The 20,255-nt window shown below is 63.3% G+C and overlaps 1 protein-coding gene across 1 annotated transcript; it reads left to right on the forward strand.

The window, feature by feature from the left end:
- Positions 1 to 784: 784 nt before the first annotated feature.
- PLCD3 (phospholipase C delta 3) lies at positions 785 to 19,197 on the forward strand. The gene is given in 18 exon segments (XM_054176972.1): positions 785 to 847; positions 849 to 1,029; positions 1,106 to 1,216; positions 5,255 to 5,416; positions 6,777 to 7,005; positions 7,565 to 7,694; positions 8,186 to 8,411; positions 9,121 to 9,322; positions 11,369 to 11,513; positions 11,599 to 11,751; positions 11,827 to 11,979; positions 13,301 to 13,336; positions 14,391 to 14,550; positions 15,312 to 15,428; positions 15,514 to 15,662; positions 16,788 to 16,923; positions 18,124 to 18,273; positions 18,358 to 19,197. Coding segments are annotated over 18 exon segments (2,592 nt in total). The 3' UTR covers positions 18,447 to 19,197.
- The last annotated feature ends 1,058 nt before the right edge of the window (positions 19,198 to 20,255 follow it).

Below are 20,255 nucleotides of genomic sequence, written 5' to 3' on the forward strand. Positions count from 1 at the left end.
TGTCTTTGCTGCAGGAATGGTCAGGGCCTGGCAGAGGCTGCCCAGGGAGGTGGTGGAGCCCCCAGCCCTGGAGGTGTTCCAGAACCCTGTGGCCATGGCCCTTGGGGCTGTGGTTTAATGGCCATGGTGGGGTTGGGCTGCTGGTTGGGCTCAGTGATCTTGGAGGCCTTTTGCAACCCAAACACTTGTGTGGCTGAACACCCAGAGAGAGACAGAGACACACAGACACAGACACACACACAGAGGTCTGCACTGGCATGTGGAGCTCTGGCACTGGCAGCTCACTGGGACCATCACCTTCCTCCCTGCCCTGCCCACGCTGCTGCCAGCCTCCAGGTCCTGCTGCTGTTCCAACTCTCTGCCCACTGTCACCCTGCCCATCAGGTGGGGGGGATCCTCTGAGTCCCTACCGGTGGTACCGGGGTGCCCCCAGCAGCAGGCAGCCGTGCCCCCGGGGCAGAGCCCGAGGTGTTCCCTGGGCCGGTTCCCGGTGCAGGAGGACCCCTGGGGGAAGATGAGGACCCCCGGGAACCGCCCTTGGGTTACACCCAAGTGACTGCTGTCACTCCCGGGGCCTTTCCCCGGTGCAGAGCACCTCCCCGGCGGCACACCGGGACTCCGGGCCGTCCCCTCTGCAAACCCATGCGCGGTACGGACCCGTCCCTGGGCAGACCGGACCCTGGCAGAGGCTCATGCCGGTACAGACCGGAGCTCGGTACAGACCCACCCCGGCAGCCACCGTCCAGTGCGGGCCGGCACAAACGGTTAACACCGCGGGGCCGAAATGTGGCTCCTCCCGGTACCTCCCCGCGCCCGGCCCCGGTCCCGGCGGGGCCGCCCAGTCCTAGCCCAGCTCCAGCCCCGTCCTTCGCCACCGCCCAACTTCGCTGCACCGGCCGGGGGCACCGGGAGCACCGCCGGAACCGGGGGCACCGGGAGCACCGCCGGAACCGGGGGCACCGGGAGCACCACCAGATCCAGGAGCACCGGGGCACAGCGAGCAACAGAAGCACCGGAGGTACCGGCGCACCGGGAGCACCCGGAGTACCGGAGACACCAGGGGTAAGGGAGGTACCGGGGGTACCGGGCGTACCGGGACCCCGGCCCCGCACCATGATCTGCGGCAGGAAGGCTCGTCCCGCCGCCGAGCAGCTCCGGTCCCCGCTGGATGGCTCCGGTGGCTCCCGCCGGCCCGGCAGAGCCTTGAAGAAAATGGGTGAGTCCCGGGACCGGTCCCTCCGGGACAGGCAGTGGGGCACAGGGCAGACGCTGCGGGGGAAGCTGCACCAGCGGGGGCGCAGGGGGAATCTTCGGGGCTGGGAGGGCTTCCAGATGGATGGGGACCCCCATGACAGGGAGGGGACCCCCACGGCAATGAGGGGTCCCTGTGGCTGGGAGGGGTCCCCAAGATATTCAGAGTCCCCGCGCAGGAAATAGTCCTCATGGCCAGGAGGGATCCCACGGCAGGGCAAGGTCCCGCGGGTGGATGAGGTCCCCGTGGTAGGCAGCGTCCTCAAGCCTCAATTCCCCGGGCAGGAAATTGTCCCCACAGCCGGGTGAGGACACGGAGGCCAGGAGGCTTCCTGTGTCAGAGGTGGAGGCAGTCCCCCACGGCAGGGCTGGGGAGGGGTCCCCGTGCCAAGGAGTGACTGCGAAGTGGATGGGATGCCCCGTGGCAGTGACGGGTCCCCAGAGCCAGGAAATGTTCCCCTGGTGGCTGATGTCCCCAGCAGCAGGGAAGGGTCCCCTTGGCTGGAGAGGTCCCCAGGGGAGCCCCAGAACGGATCTGTATCGTCCCAGAAGCTGAGGGGCTGTGGGGTTGTGATTCAGCCACGCAACAAGTGGCAGGAGACCTCCTGCTGCTTCTTGTCCCCAGGGCTCAGCTCCAGCTCCCTGGGGCTGTCTCCTGCCTCCCTGCCTCAGTTTCCCCACACAGGTTGCCGCAGCAGCACTGCTGGCACAGAGCCCTGCTGGCACAGAGCCCTGCTGACCCCCGGGGCTGCCTGTGCGGCCCGGGCAGCGCAGTGAGCACCAGGAGGGGCAGGGTGTGCCCGTGGCACAGCCGGCTCGCATCCTGCCTGGGTGCTGAGGCAGGGCCAGCGCTGGCCTTCTGCCACCAAGGGAGGGTTTGCTGACCCATGCATGGCTTTGGGCGTGTGGCCCTTGGCCCGGAGCCACACGGCTCAGTGCAGCCATGAGCGCTGTGTCCCTGGGTCCCTGTGTCCCTGCACCCCTGGGTCCCTGTGTCCCTGCACCCCTGGGTCCCTGCCCCCATCTGCTTGTGCCTCTGTGTGTCTGTGTGTCCTGCCATCCCTGCCTCCCTGTATCTGTACATCCATGTGTCTGTGTGTCCATGTGTCCATGTGTCCTGCCATCCCTGCCTCCCTGTATCTGTACATCCATGTGTCTGTGTGTCTGTGTCCATGTGTCCTGTCATCCCTGCCTCCCTGTATCTGTACATCCATGTGTCTGTGTGTCTGTGTGTCCTGCCATCCCTGCCTCCCTGTATCTGTACATCCATGTGTCTGTGTGTCCATGTGTCTGTGTGTCCATGTGTCCTGCCATCCCTGCCTCCCTGTATCTGTACATCTATGTGTCTGTGTGTCTGTGTGTCCATGTGTCTGTGTGTCCATGTGTCCTGCCATCCCTGCCTCCCTGTATCTGTACATCCATGTGTCCATGTGTCTGTGTGTCCTGCCATCCCTGCCTTCCTGTATCTGTACATCCATGTGTCTGTGTGTCTGTGTGTCCATGTGTCTGTGTGTCCATGTGTCCTGCCATCCCTGCCTCCCTGTATCTGTACATCCATGTGTCTGTGTGTCCATGTGTCCTGCCATCCCTGCCTCCCTGTATCTGTACATCCATGTGTCTGTGTGTCCATGTGTCTGTGTGTCTGTGTGTCTGTGAGTCCTGGCATCCCTGCCTCCCTGTATCTGTACATCCATGTGTCTGTGTGTCCATGTGTCTGTGTGTCTGTGTGTCTGTGTGTCCATGTGTCCTGTCATCCCTGCCTCCCTGTATCTGTACATCCATGTGTCTGTGTGTCCATGTGTCCATGTGTCCTGCCATCCCTGCCTCCCTGTATCTGTACATCCATGTGTCTGTGTGTCTGTGTCCGTGTGTCCTGCCATCCCTGCCTCCCTGTATCTGTACACCCCTGTGTCATGTGTCAGTGCATCCATGCATCCCTGCATCCATCTGTCCTGGTGTCCATGTGTCTATGAATCCACACATCCCTGCTTCCACATGCATCCATGTGCCCCTGCATGAGTGCCTCCCTGTGCCCATGCACCCCTGTGTCCGTGTGTCCATCCATCCCTGTGCTTGTTCATCCATATGTCTGTGTGTCCTTGCATCAGTGCATCTGTGCATCCATCCAACCCTGCATCCATATGCCATGTATCCACACACCCCTGCATCCATCCATCCCTGCATCCATGTAACATGTATCCATACATCCCTGCCTCTGCCTATCCATGCATCCATGTGTCCATGTGTCTGCACATCCACCTGTCCCTGTACCCGTGTGTCCATGCATCCATACATCCCTGCTTCCCTGTGCCTGTGCATCATCACATCCATATGTCCTTGTGTCTGTGTGTCCATGCATCAGTGCATTCCTGCATCCATGTATCCACACATCCCTCCATCCATGTCAGTGCATCCACATGTCCGTGTGTCTGTGTCCATGCATCAGTGCATCCCTGCATCCCTGTATCCATCCATCCCTGCATCCATATATCCATGTATCTACACAGCCCTCCATCCATATGTCAGTACATCCATGTGTCCATGTGTCCATGCATCCATGTGTTTGTGCATCCACCTGTCTGTGTCCTTGCATCCCTGCATCCATGCACCCCTGCATCTGTATACCCATGTGCCTCGATATCCCTGCATCCCTGTGTCCATGCATCCATACACCTGTGACCCCCATGTGCCATGTGTCCAAGCATCCCTGTGCCCATCTGCCTGGATTCGTCCACCCACCCATCCATATGTGCTGTGTCCATGAGTCCATGTGTCCGTGTGTCGGTGCCTGCCCTCCCAAAGTGCCCTCAGCTCTGCGCTGTGGGCAGGATGTCACCACGCAGGAGGTGGCAGCTGGTGGCTGTGTCCCCCCCGAGCCTGTGTCCAGCTCGGGATGTCCCTGCTCGGCCCTGAACCTGCCCTTCCCAGCCCGGGATCCCTGTCTCAGCCTGGAGCCGGAACTGGGCACTGGGGCTGGCCCCAGCACAAACTGGGAGGAAATAGCTGCAGTGGGAGAACGGACGGAAGAGTCCGGCCCTGGCGTCAGCCCGGGCGGGGGCCCGCGGGTCCCCCGAGGCCACCCGAGGCCAGCTCTGTCCTGTGCTCCCCACGCGGGACCCGGGGTGGCTCTGCTGGGGTTTAGAGCTCGGCTCGGCTGGATGAGTGCAGCTCGGCCACTGTGCTGCCGTGCCCTGTGCCCACCGGCTGCCCACACCGTGTCTCACCCGTGCCCAATGGCAGTGGCTGCTCCTGTCTGTGCTCTGCTGCCTGCCCTGTCCCACCCCACGATATCCTGTTTGCTCCAGCCTGTCCTGTCCTCTCTGCTCTGTCCCATGCCATGCCATCCCGTCCCATTTGTTTCCTCCTGTCCTGTCTGTCCCATCCCATCCCATCCCATCCCATCCCATCCCATCCCATCCCATCCCATCCCATCCCATCCCATCCCATCCCGTTTGTTTCATCCTGTCCTGTCCTGTCTGTCCCATCCCATCCCACCCCACCCCATCCCATCCCATCCCATCCCATCCCATCCCATCCCATCCCATCCCATCCCATCCCATCCCGTTTGTTTCATCCTGTCCTGTCCTATCTGTCCCATCCCATCCCACCCCACCCCACCCCACCCCATCCCACCCCACCCCACCCCATCCCATCCCATCCCATCCCATCCCATCCCATCCCATCCCATCCCATTATGTCTGTCCTGTCCCATCTGTGCTGTGCTGTCCCATGCTGCCCTGTCTGTCCCATCATGTCTTTCTCACCCCACCCCATCCCATCCCATCCATCCCATCCCATCCCATCCCATCCCACCCCACCCCACCCCACCCCATCCCATCCCATGGGGTATGGGGGGATGCACGCTCACAGATGTACACCAGCTCCCCACCCACCCACACTCCCCCCCAGTACTTCCACTACCCCCCGAGGGCCTCCAGTGCCCGCCAGCAGCTGCTGGTGCCCGTGGGAGCTGGGCAGGGTGCCCACGGGCCGGTGCCTGCAGGTCTGACGGAGGATGAGGATGTGCAGCGCATGCTGCGGGGGTCCCTGCTGCGGAAGATCAAGGCGCGGGGGGTGCCCAGGGAGCGTCTGTTCCGGCTGCAGGAGGACGGTGCCACCGTCTGCTTCGAGGGACGCTTCAGGGGGGCCGGCTCCCCGCAGAGCTGTGAGTGGCAGCGTGGGCACTGCCCCCCAGGGGCCTGGGGACGCGGGGCCTTGAGCTGCGGGGAGGGACTGGGACCTGGGCAGTGCCCCCAACCCACCCATGGGCACCTGGGCGTGAGCTGGCACCCAGAACCCCACCCAGGACCTCCACTCCTCACCTGGGACCCAGACCAAAACCCAGGACCTAGATCCATGCACAGACCCCCACTCAGGACCCAGACTCCAACCCCGAACCTGGATGCCAACCCCAGACCCAGACTTTCATCTAAGATCCCTGCTTGGGATCCAGACCCCACTCTGGGACTTAGACCCTTCCCTAGGACCCAGGACCCACCCCAGGACCCAGATGCTCATCCAGACCCCCACCTGGGACCCAGACACCAGCCCAGGACCCAGACACCACCCCAGGACCCAGTCTGTCATCCAGAACCTGGACCCCCACCCAGAGTGCAGCCCCCAACCTGGGCTGCGGACCCTCACCCAGGACCCACACACCCACATGGGGCCTGGACCTCAACTAAAGATCCAATCCCCAGCCCAAGACTCCTGGACCCTTGCAGGCAACTCAGACAACCACCCTGGGTCCCAGAGCCTCACTCCAGGACCCAGACCCCCCAGCCTTAACCCCCACCTAAGAGCTGGACCTCATTGTGGTCCCAGACCCCCACCCAGAACCCAGACCCCTGTCTGCAACCCAGACCCCAATCCAGGAAGACTCAGATCCCACCCAGCAGCCAGACCCCAAGCCAGGACCTACATCTCCAGCCTGGGAGCCATACCCTGACCAGAGACCGCAGCCCAGAATGCAGCCCCCCATCCAGGACCCAACCCACTGCACCCAGTGCCCCACAGTGCCTTCCAGTGCTTCCCAGTGCCCCCCATTACATCCCAGTGCACCCCAGGCCTCAGCCTTCTCCATCCCCCCAGGGACCCACAGGAGGTCCTATCTCCATCCCAGGCACAGTCTGTCCCTGCTCCCCAGCATCACCAGTTGCTTTCCATCCTCTCACCTGGGATGGGTGCCCAGAGACGGCAGCACTGCAGGCCAGCTCCATCCCCCACCTCTGCCCCTGGCCCCAGGGAGCTGCGCAGGGAGCTGCGGGGATGGGGCCAGGGACCGAGGTGGGGGATGGAGCTGTCCTGCAGCAGTGCCAGCTCCTGGCTCGCCCGGGATTAGCGAGTTAAGCCCAGGCTGGGCACAAACAAGAGCCAAGCCCCAGTCCCCGGGGGTGCCCCTCACAGCCAGAACATCTTCCACGGCGCTCACGAGTTGGGCGGGTGGGGGGGAGGGGGCAATGCCGAGGGACCACCTGCCTCCCTGGGCTGACTCTCCCCCCACCGACGTCCCCCTGTGCCTGCAGTCTCGGTGCTGCACGTCGAGGGGGTGCGTGAGGGACACCAGTCGGAAGGGCTGCGCAAGTTCGGCGCCGGCTTCCCCGAGCGCCACTGCTTCACCATCGTCCTCAAGGGCAAGCGCAAAAACCTGGACCTGGCTGCCCGGGGGGAGGAGGATGCTCGCCACTGGGTGCAGGGCCTCACCAAGCTGATGGGGAGGCTGCAAGCCATGAGCCAACCCGAGAAGCTCGACCAATATCCTTTGGTCAGGGCTAAGGGAGCTTGGGGACAAGGTGGGGACAGCAGTGGAGGGGTCTGGAGGATGAGGATGGGGAGAGGTCAGGAGGACAAGGCTGGGGAGGGGTCTGGAGCACAGCCCTGTGAGGAGAGGCTGAGGGAGCTGGGGTTGCTTAGCCTGCAGAGGAGGCTGCTCAGGGGAGACCTTCTTGCTCTCTGCAACTACATGAAAGAAGGTTGTAGCCAGGTGGGGGTTGGTCTCTTCTCCCAGGCAAGCAGCAGCAGAACAAGAGGACACAGTCTCAAGCTGTGCCAGGGGGAAGTTTAGGCTTGATCTTAGCAAGAAGTTCTTCCCAGACAGAGATTAGATTGCCCTTTGGGATGTGCTGCCCAGGGTGGGGTTGGGATCAGCATCCCTGGAGGTGTTTACCAAGAGCCTGGGGGAGGCACTCGGTGCCATGGTCTGGCTGATTAGATAGGGTTGGATGATCTTGGACTTGATGATCTTGGAGGTCTGTTCCAGCCTGGTTGATCCTGTGACCCTGTGGTGCCAGCTGGTTTCCTTAGCCTGGCCTAGCTGGATCCATGGGGTCCTGCAGCGAGCAGACAGGAACAAGGACAACAAGATGTCCTTCCGGGAGGTGAAGAGCATGCTGAGGATGATCAACATCGACATGGATGATGTCTATGCCTACAAGCTCTTCAAGGTACCCATCCCATGCTCCATCACTCACTGTCCCCTGCTGCTGGCTCCTTCCCTGCCTTCCCAAGAGCACAGAGCTGTCCAGCTCATATCACCCAAAGCCACCCACCATCACCAGTGGTTGGGTGCCATCATGGTGGTATGGGGTGAGCTGGGCTCCCCCACTACTCTGTGGGTCCCCAAGCTGGGACATTTTCCCCCCATGGGATGCCATCCCCAGGGGCAGCTCCCGAGGTCCCTTTCCACCTGGGGAAACTTGAGGCACTGAAGCTCTGCTCCACTCCATCCCAGACCGGAGGGTCAGAGGGCCCTGGGTAGGGGGACAGAGGGGACATGCCCCTAACCCCAGCAAGCACAACCCATGTCCAAGCCCTCACGCCAGTATCTGAGGCCCCCCCAGCTCATCACCAGCTGCCACCGCAAGGGGCAGGCAGGTGGTGGCCGCACCCCCTCCCCAGGGGCCGGGGCCGGTGCCTGAGGCGCTGGTCCCGGCAGGAGTGCGACCACTCTGGCAACGAGCGGCTGGAGGGCAGGGAGCTGGAGGAGTTCTGCCGGCGGCTGCTGCGGCGGCCGGAGCTGGAGGAGCTCTTTGGGCGCTACTCGGGAGAGGACCTGGTCCTGTCGGCCGAGGAGCTGCAGGACTTCCTGCGGGACCAGGGCGAGGACGCCAGCCTGCGCCAGGCGCGGGCCATCATCCGCACCTACGAGCTCAACGAGAAGGGTAGGGCTGGGCACAGGCTGCAGGCAGCGGGGGATGGGAGCTGCTGGAGCCAAGGCAGGGGGTGGAGGGGGTGGGGATGGCACTTTGCTTGGTGCTTTCACCCTCCAAGGTGGTATAGGAGGTCCTCCAAGACTCGGTTGTGTGTCCTCCTGTCCCCTCCCCAAGGTGGCAGCAAGTGTCAGCGGTGGCCTCGATGGGTCCTGGGGGATGTGGCGTTGTGGGGACAGAGCACGTGAAGGTGGGGATGGGCAGCAGGTGGAGCTCCATGGGTGATGCAGTGCCAGCCCTATCATGCAGAGTACCACCATGGCTGGTCTGGGGTGGATGTAGTGCCAGGAGGATAGGCAACATCGTAGGGAGGATGGAGGAACTCCACACATAACCCCTAGGGTAGATGTGACATCCATGAGGAGATGGGACAGCAAGGGGACCGTGAACATAGCACTCTGAGGACAGGAGGGTGGGCACAGGGAACCTCAACATGTCATGAGTGCCAGTATGCCAGGTGAATGTGGCACTAGCAGGATGAGCAGCACCATGACGGAGGTGGGACACTCAAGGGAGCTTGTATGTCCCTTGGATGCTACAGTGCCAGGTCTGGGCTGAACATGGCGCTGCAGGGAGACAGGGAACATCCAGCTGGGGACAGCTGCTGGGTTGCCACCTTGCCAGCAATGTGCCATTGACACCCCAGCGTTGTGCCCTGCAGCCAGGCAGCAGGACCTGATGATGCTGGATGGCTTCATGATGTATCTGCTCTCGGCTGCTGGTGACATCTTCAACCAGGAGCACAGCAAGGTGCACCAGGACATGAGCCAGCCCCTGTGCCACTACTTCATCTCCTCCTCCCACAACACCTACCTGACCCGCAACCAGATTGGTGGCACCAGCAGCACCGAAGCCTACGTCAGGTGGGTGCCCCTGGGCAGGTGCTGCATGCCCTGAGGGTGCTGTGGTTTGGGGAGGTGCAGGGCCTCAGCGCTGGTGGTGTGGTGGCAGGGCAGGCACTCAGCAGCGGCAGTGCAGTGGCAGTGCAGGGACTCAGTGGTGGCAGTGCAGGGACTCAGTGGTGGCAGTGCAGGGACTCAGTGGTGGCTGTGCAGTGTCAGTGCAGGGACACAGCAGTGCAGTGCCAGAGTGGTGACAGTGCAGGGACTCAGAGGTGCTGGTGACAGTGCAGTGACAGGCAGGCACTGAGTGGTGGCAGTGCAGCACTGAGCGGTGCAGGGACTCAGCAGCACAGTGGCAGTGCAGCACTGAATGGTGCAGTGCAGCACTGAGCAGTGCAGGGACTCAGCAGCACAGTGGCAGTGCAGCACTGAGCGGTGCAGTGCAGCACTGAGCAGTGCAGCACTGAGTGGTGAAGTGGTAGTGCAGGGACTCAGCAGTTCAGTGGCAGTGCAGCACTGAGTGGTGGCAGTGCATCACTGCACAGTGCAGTGGCAGTGCAGGGACTCAGCAGCACAGTGGCAGTGCAGTACTGAGCAGTGCAGTGCAGCACTGAGCGGTGCAGTGCAGTACTGAGCAGTGCAGCGCAGCACTGAGTGGTGGCAGTGCAGTATTGAGCAGTGCAGCGCAGCACTGAGCAGTGCAGTGGCAGTGCAGCACTGAGCGGTGCAGTGCAGCACTGAGCGACGCAGTGGCAGTGCAGCACTGAGCGGTGCAGTGCAGTACTGAGCAGTGCAGTGGCAGTGCAGCACTGAGCAGTGCAGTGCAGCACTGAGCAGCAGCAGTGCAGCACTGAGCAGTGGCAGTGCAGCACTGAGCAGTGCAGTGCAGTACTGAACAGTGCAGTGCAGCACTGAGCGGTGCAGGGACTCAGCAGCACAGTGGCAGTGCAGCACTGAGCGGCTCAGTGCAGCACTGAGCAGTGCAGTGCAGCACTGAGCGGTGCAGTGCAGCACTGAGCGGTGCAGCGCAGCACTGAGCGGTGCAGCGCAGCACTGAGCGGTGCAGTACAGCACTGAGCAGTGCAGTGGCAGTGCAGCACTGAGCGGTGCAGTGCAGTACTGAGCAGTGCAGTGCAGCACTGAGCGGTGCAGTACAGCACTGAGCAGTGCAGTGGCAGTGCAGCACTGAGCGGTGCAGTGCAGCACTGAGCAGTGCAGTGGCAGTGCAGTACTGAGCAGTGCAGTGCAGCACTGAGCGGTACAGTGCAGCACTGAGCAATGCAGTACAGCACTGAGCGGTGCAGTGCAGCACTGAGCGGTGCAGTGGCAGTGCAGCACTGAGCAGTGCAGTGCAGCACTGAGCAGTGCAGTGGCAGTGCAGTACTGAGCAGTGCAGTGCAGCACTGAGCGGTACAGTGCAGCACTGAGCAATGCAGTGGCAGTGCAGCACTGAGCAATGCAGTACAGCACTGAGCGGTGCAGTGCAGCACTGAGCGGTGCAGTGGCAGTGCAGTACTGAGCAGTGCAGTGCAGCGCTGTGCAGTGCAGTGCAGTGCAGCACTGAGCGGTGCAGTACAGCACTGAGTGGTGCAGTGCAGCACTGAGCAGTGCAGTGGCAGTGCAGCACTGTGCAGTGCAGTGCAGCACTGAGCAATGCAGTGCAGCACTGAGCGGTGCAGTGCAGCACTGAGCGGTGCAGTGGCAGTGCAGCACTGAGCAGTGCAGTGCAGCACTGAGCGGCGCAGTGCAGCACTGAGCGGTGCAGTGCAGCACTGAGCGGTGCAGTGCAGCACTGAGCAGTGCAGTGCAGCACTGAGCAATGCAGTGCAGCACTGAGCGGTGCAGTACAGCACTGAGCGGCGCAGTGCAGCACTGAGCGGTGCAGTGCAGCACTGAGCAGTGCAGTGTAGCACTGAGCAGTGCAGTGGCAGTGCAGTACTGAGCAGTGCAGTGCAGCGCTGTGCAGTGCAGTGCAGCACTGAGCGGTGCAGTGTAGCACTGAGCAGTGCAGTGGCAGTGCAGTACTGAGCGGTGCAGTGCAGCACTGAGCGGCGCAGTGCTCGGCAGGGCGCTGACGGCCGGGTGCCGCTGCGTGGAGCTGGACTGCTGGGAGGGCGCTGCCGGGGAGCCCATCGTGTACCACGGCCACACCCTCACCTCCAAGATCCTCTTCAGGGACGTCCTGGAGACCATCCGCGACTACGCCTTCAAGGTGAGCCTGGTGCCTCGGCCCGGGGAGCGCTGCTGGTGCTGGGTGCTGGTGCTGAGTGCTGAGCACTGCCTGTCCCTGTCCCCAGCAATCTCCCTACCCTGTCATCCTGTCCCTGGAGAACCACTGTGGGCTGGAGCAGCAGGCCACCATGGCTCACCACATGAGAGCCATCCTGGGGGACATGCTGCTGACACAGCCGCTGGAGGGGCAGGACCGCCACAGCCTCCCGTCCCCGGAGGTAAGGCCTCCTGCCCACCCCCCACCGTGCCCCCTTGTGCCCTGCGAGCCCTGACCTCGGCCCTGCCTCCTGCAGCAGCTGAAGGGGAAGGTCCTGGTGAAGGGCAAGAAGCTGCCAGAGCCATGGCGTGAGCCCCAGGGTGTCACCTGCCTTCCGGATCCTGAGGAGGAGGAAGAGGAGGAGGAAGAAGAAGAGGAGGAGAAGCTTCAGGAGAGAAGCAGACGGCGGGTAAGGAGCTCTGCCAGGGCTATGGTGTCAAGGGACCACAGAACCCCAGTGGTGCTGGAGAGCCATAGTGTCCTGGTGGGGATGGAGGCCATGGTGTCCTGGTGGGGATGGAGCCCATGGTGTCCTGGTGGGGATGGAGCCCATGGTGTCCTGTGGGGATGGAGCCCATGGTGTCCTGGTGGGGATGGAGCCCATGGTGTCCGGTGGGGATAGAGACCATGGTGTCCTGTGGGGATGGAGCCCATGGTGTCCTGGTGGGGATGGAGCCCATGGTGTCCTGGTGGGGATGGAGGCCATGGTGTCCTGTGGGGATAGAGACCATGGTGTCCTGTGGGGATGGAGCCCATGGTGTCCTGGTGGGGATGGAGCCCATGGTGTCCTGTGGGGATAGAGACCATGGTGTCCTGGTGGGGATGGGAGCCCATGGTGTCCTGGTGGGGATGGAGCCCATGGTGTCCTGGTGGGGATGGAGGCCATGGTGTCCTGGTGGGGATGGGAGCCCATGGTGTCCTGGTGGGGATGGGAGCCCATGGTGTCCTGTGGGGATGGAGCCCATGGTGTCCTGTGGGGATGGAGCCCATGGTGTCCTGGTGGGATAGAGCCCATGGTGTCCTGGTGGGGAGGGAGCCCATGGTGTCCTGGTGGGGATGGAGCCCATGGTGTCCTGGTGGGGATAGAGACCATGGTGTCCTGTGGGGATGGGAGCCCATGGTGTCCTGGTGGGGATGGAGCCCATGGTGTCCTGGTGGGGATAGAGACCATGGTGTCCTGGTGGGGATGGGAGCCCATGGTGTCCTGGTGGGGATGGAGCCCATGGTGTCCTGGTGGGGATAGAGACCATGGTGTCCTGGTGGGGATGGAGCCCATGGTGTCCTGATGGGGATGGGAGCCCATGGTGTCCTGGTGGGGATGGAGCCCATGGTGTCCTGGTGGGGATGGAGGCCATGGTGTCCTGGTGGGGATGGATCCCATGGTGTCCTGGTGGGGATGGGAGCCCATGGTGTCCTGTGGGGATGGAGCCCATGGTGTCCTGTGAGGATGGGAGCCCATGGTGTCCTGGTGGGGATGGAGCCCATGGTGTCCTGTGGGGATGGAGCCCATGGTGTCCTGGTGGGGATGGAGCCCATGGTGTCCTGATGGTGCTGGGGGCCCACAGTGTGCCAGCAGTGCCCCTGGTGGTCACCACCCCTGGACTAAGTGCCATGGTGCAGTTGATGAGTTAGGGTTGGGTGATTGGTTGGACTTGATGATCTTGGAGGTCTCTTCCAGCCTGGTTGATTCTGTGTGATTCTGTGTGTGACCCAAGCCTGCTCTCTTCCAGTCCTTCCAGTCGCTGCAGGAGATCAGACCTCTGCAGGTGGGTGGCACGGTGGAGCTGGGTTGGGTGGCACGGTGGAGATGGGTGGGTGGGATGGTGGAGCTGGGTGGGTGGCACGGTGGAGCTGGGTTGGGTGGCACGGTGGAGATGGGTGGGATGGTGGAGCTGGGTGGGTGGCACGGTGGAGATGGGTTGGGTGGCACAGTGGAGATGGGTGGGATGGTGGAGCTGGGTGGGTGGCACGGTGGAGATGGGTTGGGTGGCACAGTGGAGATGGGTGGGCAGCATGGTGGAGCTGGGTGGGTGGCACGGTGGAGCTGGGTTGGAAGGGATGGTGGAGCTGGGTGGGTGGCACAGTGGAGCTGGGTGGGTGGGATGGTGGAGCTGGGTGGGCAGCATGGTGGAGCTGGGTGGGTGGGATGGTGGAGCTGGGTGGGATGGTGGAGCTGGGTGGGTGGCACAGTGGAGATGGGTTGGGTGGCAGAGTGGAGCTGGGTGGGCAGCATGGTGGAGCTGGGTGGGTGGCACAGTGGAGCTGGGTTGGGTGGCACAGTGGAGCTGGGTGGGCAGCATGGTGGAGCTGTGTGGGCTCAGGGGCTGGGGCAGTGAGGGGTTGCCACTGCCTAGCAGAGGGGACAGAACTTGGGGACTCCTCAGCTTGAACCTTCCTCTTCCCCCCCTGGGCTGGCTGCTCCATTTCTGGGGTCTCCATCACCCCCAACCCCTTGGGATCTCCATTGCCTGGGGGAGTGTTCTCCATTGGCTCAGTTCTCCATCACTTCAGGGTCTCCATCACCTTGAGCTCTCTAGCATCTTGAGTTGTCCATCACCTTGGCTTCTCCATAGCTTCAGGGTCTCAATGTGCTTTGCTTCTGCATCACCTCAGGGGCCATCACTCTGGGCCTTGGCTTATCCTTTGCTTTGGTGTCTGCCACCTTGGCTCTCCATCACTTTGGGGGTCTCCATCACTTTGGGGCTCTCCATCACTTTGGGAGGTCTCAGGACTCAGCATTAGTGGGGGAGGGGGAGGCTACAGGCCCTCAGGCAGGCCACCAGAACCGGAGTGGCCCTGGCACCACAGTGGTTCCTGCAGGCCAAGGACGCATCACAGGTGGCCCCAGAGCTGTCAGCCACGGTGGTGTACTGCCAGGCTGTGCCCTTCCCCGGCCTGGCACGTGCCCTGCGCCACCCCCGGCCCTGTGAGATATCCTCCTTCAGCGAGAGGAAGGCACGGAAGCTCATCAGGGAGGCAGGTGAGCCATGGGGCAGGGCTGGGGACGGCAGCTCCATGCTCCTGCGTGCACAGGATGGGGCTGAGAGCTCTGCCACCAGGCTGGCTCCATGGGTGGAGGTTGGGAGCAGGGTGGCCCTGGCTGGGCTGCTTTGGTCTGGTAGGACTGGGGCCTGGTGACCAGAATGAGGGTCACAGGTCCCCAGGTCACAGGTCTGGGGTCAGAGCTTGGGATGTGGCCTCTGCATCCAGGGGCACGTCCGGAGTCCGGGATGAAGATCTGGGTCAAGGTCCAGGGACTGAGATCTGGGGCCCAGGTCAGGATTTGAGGTCAAGGTCTGAGGTCAGAGTTGGAGATCCAGAGGCAAGTTCTGGGCTCCAGGGTCAGGATCCAGGGTCAAGGTCCAGCTGGAGTCCAGGGTCTGAGGTCTGGGATTTGAGGTTTCAGTTCAGAGTCTGGGGGCCAGGGTCAGGGTTCAGGGTCTAAAGTCAAGGTGTGGGGTCAGGACCCAGGGGAAGTGTCTGGATTCCAGGGCTGGGAAATAAGATCTGGGTCAGCTTCCAGGGTGTGAGGTCTAGGGTCAGGGTCTGGGGTCCAAGGCCAAGCTCCAGAGCTGGGGTCTGAACCCAGGGGTACAGTTTCAGGGCCTGGGTCTCATTTCTGGCTCTGGACTCTCTCAGCTGGGCAGGCTCCATCCATGTCCCCAGGAACAGGGGCATAGGCAGGGCCCCTCAGCAGCACCCATGGGTGCCATGCCCCCACTGAGCTGTGGCACCCCCCAGGCCCAGCCCTGGTCCGGTACAACGCCCAGCAGCTCAGCCGCGTCTACCCCCTGGGGCTGAAGATGAACTCCTCCAACTACAACCCCCAGGAGATGTGGAACGCTGGATGCCAGCTGGGTGAGCACCCAACGGCCCCTGGGGCGCACCTGGCACCCACCCTGGGGCTTTCAGTGCCCCTGACCCCCTGACCCTGTCCCCACAGTGGCCCTCAACTTCCAGACGCCAGGCTACGAGATGGACCTGAACGCCGGGCGCTTCCTGGGCAACGGGCACTGCGGCTACGTGCTGAAGCCGCCCTGCCTGCGCAGCTTCCCTGCACAGGGCTCCCACAGCCTGCTGCTGCACGTCAGGGTGAGGGCTCCCCGCTGCCCCGGCCCCAGAGCTGGCTGGGTGCCACCCACCTCCCCGCTGGCTGGCACTCGTCGCGTTCCCATGCTTGGCCAAGTGCCACCTGCAGCCCTTTCTCCCTGGTGACATCAACCCCACAGCCAGCCACCTGCCACCCACGTCCCTGCTGGGTGGTACCGACCCCGTGGCCAGCCAGGTGCCATCCCTGTTCCAGCCTCACATCCAGCCAGGTACCACCCCATGGCCAGCCAGGTGCCACTTGCATACCTTCTCCTGGGTGACACTGACCCCAGCCCAGGCCAAGTGCCACCCACGTCCCTTCTCCTGGGGACATCAACCTTGACCCTGTGCTCAGCCATATGCCCCCCAGGTCCCTTCTCATGGGTGGTGACAAACACCTCCCTCCTCTCCAGCCCATCACCATTCCTGCTGAGATCAACCCTGTCCCACATCCAGCCACATGCCACCCATATCCCTTCTCCTGGGGACACCAACTCTGTCCTCACATGTGCCATGTGCCACCCATATCCCTTCTCCTGGGGACACCAACCCTGTCCTCACATGTGCCATGTGCCACCTACACCCTTCTCCTGGGGACACCTACCCTGTCCCACATCCAGCCACATGCCACCCATATCCCTTCTCCTGGGGACACCAACTCTGTCCTCACATGTGCCATGTGCCACCTACATCCCTTCTCCTGAGGACACCAACCCTGTCCCACATCCAGCCATGTGCCTCCCATGTCCCTCCTCCTGGGGACACCAACCCTGTCCTCACATGTGCCATGTGCCACCTACACCCTTCTCCTGGGGACACCAACCCTGTCCCACATCCAGCCATGTGCCTCCCATGTCCCTCCTCCTGGGGACACCAACCCTGTCCTCACATGTGCCATGTGCCACCTACATCCCTTCTCCTGAGGACACCAACCCTGTCCCACATCCAGCTCTGTGCCACCCACATCCCTTCTCCTGGGGACACCAATCCTGTCCCACATCCAGCTCTGTGCCACCCACATCCCTTCTCCTGGGGACACCAACCCTGTCCCACATCCAGCCATGTGCCTCCCATGTCCCTCCTGCTGCGGCCTGCCCCCCGTGGTGCCCCAGCACGCCCTGCCCCCAGGTGATCTCAGCGCAGCAGCTGCCCAAGCTGCACCGGGAGAAGGGCAGCTCCATCGTGGACCCCTTCGTGCGGGTGGAGATCCACGGCGCCCCGGCAGACTGTGCCAGGCAGCAGACACACCACAAGCTCAACAATGGTGAGCACCTGCTGGGCCACCCTGGCCTGGCCACCGCTCCCCGAGGACACCCCAGGACACCCTGACCCCCAGGGCATCCCAGGGACACCCCAGGGCACCTGGTCCTCAGGGACACCCAATCCCTGAGGACACCCCAGGACACCCTGACCCCCAGGACATCCCCAGGACACCCCAGGGCACTTGGTCCTCAGGGGCACCTGATCTCCAGGGGTACCCCCAGGCCACTCTGATCCCTGGGGACACCCCAGAGCACCCTATCTCCTCCTTCCCCCACAGCATGCCCCAGCCCATCCCCAGTCTCATCCCAGTTCCCCCAGTACAGCCCATCACAGCTCAGCCCCAGCATGGCCTCCATTCCCCCCCAGCAGAGCCCTGCCTGGCCCCAGTAGGACTCCCCTTGCTCCAGTGCAGCCTGTAACCTCCCCAGTGCGAGCCTCATGCCCTCAGCATGCCCCACCACGGCCCCACTGTGGCCCCATTCTGCAGTACAGCCCTGTGCAGCACAGCATGAGCCCCATTCCCTGGGTGCACCCCATCACAGTCCCTGGGTGCACCCCATCACAGTCCCTGAGTGCACCCCATCACAGTCCCTGGGTGCACCCCATCACAGTCCCTGGGTGTACCCCATCACAGTCCCTGGGTGCACCCCATCACAGTCCCGGGGTGCACCCCATCACAGTCCCTGGGTGCACCCCATCACAGTCCCTGGGTGACCTCCTTTCCCCCACAATGTGGTCCCAGTATGTCCCCCATCCCTCCAGCATAGCCTGTAATGGTCCCAGTATGACCCCCCCCACTCCTCCAGTATACCCCACCATGGTCCCAGTATGACTCCTATTCCCCAGCACAGCCCCACTCAGCACCAGTAGGAGCCCCACTCCCCAGCACAGCCCCACTCAGCACCAGTAGGAGCCCCACTCCCCAGCACAGCCCCACTCAGCACCAGTAGGACCCCCATTCCTCCAGTGTACCCCACCACAGCCCCAGTACAGCCCAGTCTGGCCCCAGTATCATCCCTGGCCCCAGGACCATCCCCATTCCCCCAGCCTGCCCCAGTCCCCCCACACCCCAGTGCAGGATGGCAGCTGAGCCAGGGCAGGGGTGAGCAGGGTGGCAGTGGAGCAGGTCCCCGTGGCCAGGGCAGAGGGTGGCCCCGGTGGCCCCGGTGGCAGTGCCCACCCCCCCTCCTCGGTGCTGCAGGCTTCAACCCGCGCTGGGAGGAGACTCTGAGCTTCCAGCTGGGGGTGCCCGAGCTGGCCCTGCTGCGCTTCGTGGTGGAGGACTACGACAGCACCTCCTGCAACGACTTCGTGGGGCAGTTCACCCTGCCCCTGCCCAGCCTCAGGCAAGGTGGGTGGCTTTGCCCCCCTGCGGCCCCCCGGGGGATGGGCAGAGTCTGCTGCCAGCCCTCTCAGCAGCCTTCTCTGTCCCCAGGCTATCGTCACATCCACCTGCTCTCCAAGGCCGGGGCCTCCCTGGCCCCTGCCACCCTCTTCGTGCACATTCGCTGCAAGAGCCTCTGAGGACCCCCTGAGAAGGGCACCATGTGCCCATGCTGGGGACAGCAGCCTGCTCCTCCACGGGCTGGGCACCCTCCTGGGCACTCCACTCCCTGTGCAGGGACAGCCTGGGGACGCCTCTCACCTGGCCACGGTGACAGCAAGGCTGGTTGGGGCACCCAAGGAGGTAGGAGACCCCTTCCATGTCCCACAGTGCCACCCCCCCATAGTGCCACTCCACTGCTGGCCCCTGTGCCCTGCTAGCCCTCTCCCTGGCTGTGACCCCAAGGGGACAGAGATGCTGTGACAGCCAGGACAGAGTGGCTGGGCCATTAACAGCCCAGAGCAACCCTGGAGGGGGGTGACATGGTGACAGCAACCTGCCAGATGTCACCAACCCCAGCCACCCTGAGTCCCAGCCCCACCCTGGGCTGCCAGGACAGTGCCATCACCCCAAGGTGCTGATCACAGAATGGTAGGGGCTGGAAGGGACCCCTGGAGATGACTGAGTCCAACCCCCCTGCCTAGGCAGGGTCACCAGAGGTCACCCAGGAACACATCCAGGCAGCTTTGGAATCTCCCCAGAGGAGACTCCACCACCTCCCTGGCAGCCTGCTCCAGGCCTCCAGCAGCCTCCAAGAAGTTCCTCCTCGTTCTTAGCTGTAACTTCCTATGGTCAAGGTCCTCGAGGGGACCCTGCCACCATGCAGACCCTGAGAGGACACTGCCACCACCCACAGGGCTGAGCCCCTCCTTGGCTGGAGGCCACGTCCCCACCCCTGCTCCAGCGGTGGCCGCAGTCACAAAGTCACAGCCCGATGCCAAGCCAGTCGAATAAAGGTTTTATTGTAACAGAGCCTGTCCCGGTGTCGCTGTCACCTCCTGGGGCCCCTTGGGCGGCAGTGGGGAGAAGGCTGAGCCCACCCCCAAACGCAGCACCGCCCCAGGGAGCTGCTGAACACCCCTGGGTGCCTGCTGGAGAAGCCTCAAAACCGCCATGAGGACAGGAGGAGGATCCTGCTGGACACATCCCGCCCACACCCAGCCCCTCCCCGCCCAGGACACTGTGGGCACAGGAGGGGACACGGAGGTCCTTGCAGAGGTGAGCAGAGGGAATGCGGCGGCGCTGCCCGTGGGGCTGTGACAAGCTCCTGGTGCCCTGCCGAAGCTCTGTGGGTCCAGGCTGGGCTGGGCAAAGCCCCTCAGGGCCCAGGCTGCAGCACAGGGCAGCACGGGGGACACAGAGGGACAGGAGGTGCAGGAGTGCATAGATGGCAGCTTGGCCTTGGCGTGCAGCTTTGGAAACCTTTGGCTGAGAGCTCAGGAGCAGCTTGGAGCTTTGGTGGGCACGGTTCATGTCCTGGCAGGAGGTGGCAGGCTGCCCAGGGGCTTGTTCCCCGAGATCTCTTGCTGGGGTAAAGGTTTTCCACGGGAGAAAACATTTCCTTTGCCTCGGAGCTTCCCACAGCAGAAGGTGAGCACAGGCCCGGCGGAAGAGGCACAGGGTGGGTGGAGGCTGGAGCCCTGGGGCGGTGTCACAGGGCAGTCACTCAGAGCGCATCCAGGCTTCCGTGCTTCCAGGGAAAAGCAGCCGAGCAGAGCCCCGAGGCGCAGCGGCGCTGATGGCTTCATCCCCCTGACACCCACAGCCCCGGGGGCGTGCAGAGGAGTGACCCTGAGGAGTCCGAGCAGAGCAGGATGCGCCGGAGGAGCTTTGGAGGCGGCAAGGAGGAGCCGAGTCCTCCCCCCTAGGTCTTCAGGCATTGCTGCTCCTCGGTTCAGCCCCGGTGAGCAGCGAGGGCTGGAGGCTCCAAGGCTGGGGAGGAGAAGGGA

The sequence above is a fragment of the Dryobates pubescens genome, chromosome 36 (genome assembly GCF_014839835.1).
Source record: "Dryobates pubescens isolate bDryPub1 chromosome 36, bDryPub1.pri, whole genome shotgun sequence".
In the NCBI taxonomy this organism is placed as follows: Eukaryota; Metazoa; Chordata; class Aves; order Piciformes; family Picidae; genus Dryobates; species Dryobates pubescens.